Genomic DNA, 8182 nt, shown 5'->3' on the forward strand with positions numbered 1-8182 from the left:
TGATTACAAATGGATGGTACCATTCCCACAGCCAGCAACAGTAGCTAAAGATAAAAGCTGTGGTTACTCTTCAGCTGCCGACAGGTCGGATCAGCTCACAAATGACTCATCACTGTTGATAAACGATGTGTTCTTGAAATCAAGAGGCTTTATCCTGACAGGCTTTGACACCTTAGGAAAAGAAAAAAAAAATTCAGAAGGAAGGTTGGATGGTTCACAGAGAAGGTCTCCACGGTTTGATGATGACCTTCAGTCAATTCAGAACTTGTACTGGACTGGTTTAAGGAAGGTCTCTTGTCTCTTCAGACACATCTCCAATCATTGATTTTTTTTTTTTTTTTAGTTGGGAAGGACTCCATCTGAGCAGCTGCCTCTTCATCTCAGAGCTGAACCATCTCTTTCACTTGCCTTGGAGTCATAAGACTCCCTGGGCAGAAGGCAAATGCCTGCTCCCTGTTCAGAACAGCCCTAAGCTAGTGCCCAACCTGCCTTTGGCAGCTTTGCCTGCTGGCTGAAACTCTGCCAGGGTGAGGTTTGGCTGAAGGGCTCTGTGGCTATGGGACAAACGTTGGCTCAAGGAGAAGGGTGAGTATTTAACCCCGAGTTGCTGTCTGCAAGCCTGAAGTGTTTGTGACTCTCTGGTTTTTGTAGCCCCTTCAGACCACTCAAAACCACTCACTGGCATGGGAATTCCAAAACTGGATTTTGTAGTTACTCTTCCAATACATCCCCTGCACCTTGTGCAGTGCCTGGCACAGAGCTCCCTGTAAGTGAATTTTACTAGAAGGATCTTGAGGACAGGATGGGCTCTTGCTGCATTTGTAACCCCTAGAATCCTAACAAACCTCATAAAATTAAGATCAAATAGGACAATGAACTATATGAAGACTACAGGTTCAACAGCCAGGTGCTCAAAACAGAGGCCTCAGATGGTCTTCAAAGACATTCCACACACCAGGATCTACTTTCTCTGAATCGGAAACTGCTTCAGAAGCAGGCAGTCTCTGGACCCCAGACCTTGGCCCTCTTTTAGCCTCACTCAGGCTTTTTCTGAAAGGAACCATTCTGGGCCCTCAGAAGGGACCTTGTGGTATGCAATGGATGCAAAAACAAAACCAAGGTAGGCTGCCCTGGAAACACTTTTATTATTCAAACTCACCGTCAGATTTTCTTCACCAGGAAGGTTTCTGAGATCACCCAGAAGCCCCGTTTCAGTCATGCTTTAAACTGGAAAGGCAGGGAGTAGGACTCCATCCTGGGTCTCCAGGATGTTGACTGAGACCAGTGGGACAGGGACATCAAGAGTAGGGTGCCTTCTATCCTCCTCTTCTGACCGAACTGTTCCAATGTCCCCTGCCCTTCTAGTCACTCACTGGAGCTTAGTGTCGGGCTTGTATCACCAGAACTGGGGTCAACCGTCTAAGATGATTAGGTATAAATTTAAGCAAAGGGGAGGAAGGAAGAAGGGAGAGAAGTGTAGAAAAAAAATGGAAAAAGTCTTGGGAAGGAGGAAGGAAGAGGAGAGCGGCAAGGAGAGGCGGAACAATGAAGGTCTCAGGCCGTCGCAGGCGCACGGTTCCGGCGGCACGTCCGTCCGGCCCGCCTCCGGTCAGCAGCTGCACGCGGCGCAGCGTGTGGGCGCTGAGTCACGGTCCCAGAACAGGGAGCCACGGTACAGGTCTGGGGGGGGGCGGTCCTGGTTGGCATCTGCGAACTGTTTTTTTCTTTCCTCTTTCATTAAGGCTGTGTGCTGACTCCCACGTAGGAGGACTTATTAAACCGCACGTACCTCCTGATGGCTCTCTGGCACGTCGGAGGCGGCCGGCTGGGGGCGCCGAAGCATCGCTTATGAGCCCGCCGACTCGCTGGGGCACCGGGCCGGGAGAGAACTGGGGTTAACTGGCCCGGCTGAGCACTTCCCGGAGGAGCTCGCACTTTTTGCTGGAGTCAAAAAAGCACCACTTTAGCACCGCTGTGACAGGGGGAAACTCCTCAGCTGGAAAGCCTCGGAGACCACCCCAACTCTCCGAGGGGCGCTTTCACGCGGGGTTCCGTGACCGACTCCATAAAATCTGGGACTCTTGCGCAATCGAGAGTCCAAGTTCACCTCCCCACTAAGGGCTCACTCTACTCTACCCGGCCCCCCTGCCCCACGAGGATGGGACCTGGAACATCTCCGTGAAGCCCCAACCGGCAAGCAAGACGCGCTCTGCGCGTCCCACCGTAGAGGGTTACTCCGGCAGCTTAGCCAGCGCGAAGAGCCGCCAGCACCAGCCAGCGCAGCAGTCCTAACCTTCCTACGCCAGGCGGCCAGACCCCAAGGCTCCCGGGCAGACCGAGACCCGGGACACTCTCCCTCCCAAGACTCGTGACCCAAGAATGAATCAGCATTGAGACAGTTTATTGATTTGCTACTTCTTAAATCACCCACTTTATGTAAATAGATTATACAGACACGGTGTTTTCTTCTTCCACAAGAGGCAACTCATCTCTTTCACGCACACACTCTCACATTCCACGCAGCAAACAACGTTGCATCTCGCTGAGACATTCACTTATTAAAATAGAGGGGAGGGGAACAATACAATTGCTTTAAAATGCCCTTAATACAATATATAACGTACAAAAATATCTCTATATTTGAAGTTACAAAAAAAATCTTGACAACAACAAATTTAAATATTGATAATTATCTCTGTATATACAACACTCATTGCACTTTTCCTCTCTAGGTTTCGGAAAGTTCAAGTAATAGTGAGGCTTGCACCCCGGTGGGGTGACACCCCCATCAGGAATCAGTTTGTGGGCGGGCACGGCAGTGGCTCAGACCCTTGCCCCTGAGGGTCTCAGCATTTATTTCGCAGTTTCTCCTCTCCGTGAGCGTCTGCCAGGCTCACGGAGAGGAGAAACTGCACCTGGCCCCAATTAGAGTGAAGAGAACACTGCCTCCCCTCCGAGGAGGACGGGTTCCTGCAAAGCCAGTGCTCGCTGGCTGCCGGACGGTGCCTCCTGGACTCTCGGTCTCTCAGGGCTGTTCTCAGCCCGGGCCCATAGGCTGAGTGAGGGGCTCGGCTCGCGGAAGCCCTCCCGCCCGAAGAGGTGCCGGCGAGATGCGTGCGCGACTGTTCGCTGCTGCCCAGGCGCCTAAATCCTGAGGGTGGCAAGTACTTGATGCACCCGGGAGTCCGGGGCCCCTCGCAGCTTTGGCTCTGGAGGCTGTAATAGAGTCCGACCCAAGCCGGCCTCAGGCAGTGAACGTCGGCGCCGACGGCCGTAGCCCTGGGGGCTGATCTTGCTCCTGGGGGCGGATCCGTCCTTGTCCTTGTCCGTGAAATGGTAGATCTGATGCGCCAACTTCTGCACCGTGCATGTCCCGAAGCGACAACCGAAGCTCCGCAGGCCCTGGAAGTTGTTCAAACTCTGGCGGTAGCGCTTGACTCGGATGCGGGCTGCGTCAGGACTGCTGGAGACGGGAAAGGAAGGCTATGTGAGACCCCCACCACCACCACCACATCCACCATCACCACCACCACCACCAAGCAGGTCTTTGGTCCCAGTCATCGGGAAAGTAGCCATTCTAAGACCGGAGGGAGCTGGAAACTGCCATCTCCATCTCAACTGCAATACAGCCCTGATGATCCCCAGGGCTAGGGCAAAGGAGAAGGGATCCGCAACAGCGCCTGGCATAGTTACCTGGCCTGAGGGCTTCGAGAGGCGCCCTTTACATCCTGGGGCCGAATAAGAGTCTGGACAGGCCCGGCCTTCACGTCGGCGAGCCCGGTGGGGTAGCTACTGGACTCGCGAAGTTCTCTTTTTCCACGACTTAGAGCCCACTTATTCCATCTAAAAAACAAAGAGACTCCATTCGCAATCGTCCTGGCGAGGTCTTGGCCCATCCCCATTCCTCTTCATTTCTAACCCCTCGGCGACCATTGGTCAGTTTCCCTTGCGTTGCAGGTACCAGGACTGGGGAAGGCGCTGCCAGCCACTCACTTCTTTCGGAACTCTGCCGCCACGTCGAGCCGTGCCGTGTCCACGCCTAGGAAGGCGAGCGACCCCAGGTACAGGAGGGCGACGGGAACCAGCTTCATCCCGGCGGCGATGCGCAGACCCTGGGGAAGGAGAAAAAAGAGCAGAGCTTGAGTGTGTGGGCCTGCCGCACCGCCGGGCGGGGCAAGGAGGCGAGCGGGGGGCCCCCGGCGCGGCCAGGGTGAGCCTGCGCTCCGCCTGACTCAGACGCTTATCTCCCAGGGGCGCAGAGAGGCGCCAGCGGCATTTGCACCCGCCAAGCGGGTGACAAGCCCTGCAGGGGAGGCCGCTGCCCAGCGCCAGGCTCCCAGAGGTTCCCTACTCAACTTCTCAGAATTTGGCTGACGGAGCAGAGGGGACTGGGTCTCTGGAGTTCCAGTTGTGTCCACGAGCTGGGCTCGGGATGTGGGACGCACCCAGCAGAGGACCCTGCAAAGTAGATTGTACCCCTCATTCAGCGCTTCTATGCAAGCCCCCACAACTTCAACCCGCCCCGCCCGCGGTGCATACCTGCTGAGGGGGTGATCTGCCAAAATTCTTTGGAGTATTAAGTCTGAGACGGCGTTCTGGCAGTGGCAAAACCCCGACGTCGAAGCTGCAGTGAGAAGCCAAAAGTGAGAAGGTTCGAGCTGTTTCGCCTACTGTCACCAAGAAACCACTGAGTGGCCGGCTCGCGTTTCTCTGCTTTATAAGAGCGCAGGGGGCGGGGCCTAGGCGGCCTGCACTCCCTCCCTCCCTTCCCTTGGGCGCGCGCTCTATAATCGGGCGCGCGCATTGCTTGTCCGTGAGTGTGGGGTTTGCAGGTTGGCGAGAGGGGTATCCCTCATGCCTAGAAAGTTTTAGAGATGAGCTCCAGGAGACTGATGCAGGAACTGCCCCGGTACTGATTCTCTGGGTACAGCGTTCAGACCTTAAGCCGGGACGAAGCAGAGCCGGTACAACCTCTTGGGGTCCTTCCTTACCTAGGACCCATGCAGCCCAGAGTGTAAGGTCTGGCACAGAACTGCAAGAGCCAGCGCGGGGTACCACGTGGATGACCCGAACCCCAGACCTCGGGAGCTGTGGCCTCGAGTGGACCGCACCCCGTGCCGGCTTGGTGCCTGACCTGGCCGCGACCCCAGACTCCCGCGGAGCCTCACGGGCAGGGCACAGAGCACTACTGAGAGGAGGGGGCTCGCCAGCGCCCCCTCCCCGCCGCCACCCCGAGCGGCCAAGACTCTGGGTTCTGGGGATGGACTGGTAAGATTTCGCAATAGGGGCAAGGCTCCGAAAGGCTAATTTGAGAATTGGGAGTTAGAGTGGGGAGTCACCTGAAGTTTCAGAATTTGCATGCCTGTTTGGAAATATAGGAATAACCAAAATTAGGACGAAGAATACAGTTTCGTTTTTTCCCCCCTTGTAATCAAATTATGCCTTATAAGGTTACAACCTGAGAGTTTGCCTGACTGCCCTTGGAGCCTTCATTCACCCCTTGTAAACGTGAGGATTTACTGCCAAGGAGCACACTAATGCTTCACGTATGTTAATCGCTTTACACTTTACAAATCATGGCCGCATCCCGATCTCCTTTGATCCTCACACCTACCCTTGAGTTAGACAAGGAAGGTAACATCAATTTTCTACTTGGTGAAATAAGAAAACTAAAGTTCAGAGGGGTAAGCATTTGCTCAAAGTCACACCAAAGGTGGTAAACAGCTCGGCCAGGAAGCATGCATGGCAGACTGGAGTGGGGCGCGGCATGGATATTTTTCTAGGCTGGGGCCATCATCTCCTCAAGGGGGAGAGGAGAGTCCTAGCCCCCGCCCAAGGATTTATGCCTGTTCATGATGAATCACCCCCAAACATGTTTGTCACCCGTTTATGCTCTTCCATTACTGCTTCTTGACTTCACTTTCTTACTTAAATTCTGGAGGTCAAACTGGGGAGGGAACTTAGCCCCGCGGGACTCCCCCACTTCTTGCAGGACAGCTTCTGTAGTTAGTTCTGTCACCCACTACCCTGGATACGGGTCCTGAAGCTGAGGGTCTAGACTGACAGGTGGAAGGTGAGGGACCACTAGAACTCTGTGGACCAGCTTCCAGTCCTCACCCGACAGCGATTCTCTGTATGAACTTGGGCAAGTTACGCCCCACCTTCTAGCTTCCCCATCTAGCTTGCCCTCAGAGGATCCCTAAGCTCCCTACCTGCCCTGCCACTCTAGTTCTGAGACCCAGTGCACAGACGGCTGGCGCTGGGGCGCGCACGGACCTTGCCTGGCCTGGGCCGAGCACTGCTGCCTCAGCCGCCTTTTCACTCCCAGGAATGACCGGTGGACATTACACTTGGGGAAGGAATGGTCGCCTCGAGGCTATTTATTCTGAGCGCTCTTCCCCAAGGGAGTCACCTGAGTGGACCTGAGTTCCAGCTCCGGGTAGGGGACAGATTCCTGGCTTGGGCTCGGACTTGGGCTGGACACGCTGAGGGTCGGAAGGTTCGGGCCGCATGTCTGGCCTCTGGGCAGTCGCCGCAGTAGATGAGGTTTGGCGGCCGGTCGGCCCGCACCGCAGACTGCAGGTTATTACTGAACGCCTGCTCTGTTTCCAGGAGCCGCCCCAGTCCCAACTATTCTGTTTTTCTCGCTCGTCTCCCGTTTCTCATCGCTTTCTTTCAGTTTGTCCGCTGCGAGTCTGACTTTTCGCAGCGACCCTGTGTAGGACCCGCTGTCTGTCACTCTTGTCTTCGGATGCGACCTACTCGTCGCCAGCTTCCAGCTGGGTCCGTGCCAAGACAGGTTTTTACTTTCATTTCCCCGGCGCGCGCCTCCGACTGCTGGGGAGGTCAAGGACAGCTGGGCGCCGGCCCACAGCCAGGGAAGGTCCCGTGGTCTGGACTCGTTCCTTCCAGTTCCCTCCAGCCCTGGGGGGTTTGGTCTGCAGAGGACTCTTCAGCTGCACCTCGTGGCCTCCCCGCTGTGTCCTTTAGGAGAGCCCTGATTCCAGGAGAAAGGGAGGGTGGAGGGGATGGGGGAAGGAAAGAGGGTGGAGGGCGCTGAGCTCTCACTCCCGCTGAAGGACCGCGAAGCCTGCTCTTGGTGCAGACTTAGTTTTGAGCTACTAGGGGCTTCAACAAGCAAACCCGACCCAGAAGTGGAGATTCCACGGAGCTCCAGTGCCTAAGCCAGCGGGCGTAGGGGCGGTGCCAGGAATTCCCACCTGAGAGCCTGGCCACGCTCCTTATCAGCCCAGGTGCGCCTTGTAGCTCTGGCACTTAGAAGTCTGAAGCTTGAGAACTCCGTCAAATCTTTCTTTAAGTAGAGTCCTGGCTTGGCGGCTCGGGATTTTGCTAGAACACCCGTATCTTCGAAAGTGTGTTTATGTGGGTCGGCGACGAGGGCCATAGGGTTTTCCCAAAGTGCCATGGAGTATAAGTTGAAACATAGCTATAAACTTTGCCAAATGTTGGCATCTATTTTTTTCCCCCTGGGAACCTGGGGTTCGTTTACTTACTGTTGAAGGCCGGGACGATCACTAGAATGCATTTACGGTTAAATATCGAATTTGGAAAGAAACAACCTAGGAGTTCTGCTTTTGGCGGTTTGTGGACTTTCATCCATTCAAGTTGCAGTGATTGTAGATTCACACAGAGTGCAAGGAAGGAAGGAAGGAAGTGCAGGAAGAAACATCTTTAAAATCTCACTGGCAAAACAAGTGAGAGAAACAGAAGAACAATCTGGTTAATGAAGATCCACTTCTTTTTTGTGTCCAAGAATTTTTTAAAAGGTCATGTTGTAAATAAACCCCCAAAGCATTGTAATAATTATATGTATGCTGACATCATATATACAGATATACAAACATGCCAGAAGCCTTGTTGTATAATGGTGTCTCAACTTCACATTCCAACTGAATTATTTTTAGGCCCTAAATCCAAGCCTTATTCTTAGTAATGTTTGGAGTTTTAAAAAAATTTTGGTGGTGGCTTCTCAGTTAACACTGTGGATGCAGTCCCTAAAGCCAGTGTGACCACACTCAGGTCATGAAGAAAAGAAATGAGAAACAATAAATAGTATTAATAATATTAATAAGAATAACTAGAGTAGCTAAGTGCATTGCATATTATCTCTGATGCCTCTTTTTTCAAACAGGAATGTTTATAATGTATTTATTATTCATAT

At 53.7% G+C, this 8182-nt stretch overlaps 1 protein-coding gene and 1 non-coding gene across 4 annotated transcripts; one reads left to right on the top strand and one right to left on the bottom strand.

Moving 5' to 3' along the window:
- Nucleotides 1-2380: 2380 nt before the first annotated feature.
- Nucleotides 2381-4689, bottom strand: ADM (adrenomedullin). Of its 3 annotated transcripts, NM_173888.3 has the most exons (5): nt 4540-4668; nt 4357-4458; nt 3994-4112; nt 3694-3843; nt 2385-3463 (listed from the first exon to the last, which is right to left on the bottom strand). In NM_173888.3, the coding sequence occupies exons 3-5, from the start codon at nt 4089-4091 to the stop codon at nt 3145-3147; spliced, it is 567 nt and encodes a 188-aa protein (NP_776313.1). In that variant the 5' UTR covers nt 4092-4112; nt 4357-4458; nt 4540-4668; the 3' UTR covers nt 2385-3144. The 3 variants fall into 3 exon arrangements, with proteins under 3 accessions (XP_024830740.1, XP_005215950.1, NP_776313.1); XM_024974972.2 differs by lacking the exon at nt 4357-4458 and having other exon boundaries at nt 2381-3460; nt 4540-4689; XM_005215893.5 differs by lacking the exon at nt 4357-4458 and having other exon boundaries at nt 2381-3463; nt 4540-4689.
- MIR6518 (microRNA mir-6518) lies at nt 2838-2925 on the top strand. Its single transcript, NR_107755.1, has one exon. It is a non-coding gene; the product is annotated as a microRNA mir-6518 (primary transcript).
- Nucleotides 4690-8182: the final 3493 nt, after the last annotated feature.

This window comes from Bos taurus, chromosome 15 (assembly GCF_002263795.3).
Source record: "Bos taurus isolate L1 Dominette 01449 registration number 42190680 breed Hereford chromosome 15, ARS-UCD2.0, whole genome shotgun sequence".
Taxonomy (NCBI): Eukaryota; Metazoa; Chordata; class Mammalia; order Artiodactyla; family Bovidae; genus Bos; species Bos taurus.

Bases quoted from the DNA above. Each gene is read 5' to 3' on its own strand.
- ADM (XM_005215893.5), bottom strand. From the start codon at position 4,091: ATGAAGCTGGTTCCCGTCGCCCTCCTGTACCTGGGGTCGCTCGCCTTC. The intron at 3,844-3,993 runs GTGAGTGGCTGG...TTTGTTTTTTAG, and splicing joins GCGGCAGAGTTCCGAAAGAA to ATGGAATAAGTGGGCTCTAA. The intron at 3,464-3,693 runs GTAACTATGCCA...TCCCGTCTCCAG, and splicing joins TCTCGAAGCCCTCAGGCCAG to CAGTCCTGACGCAGCCCGCA.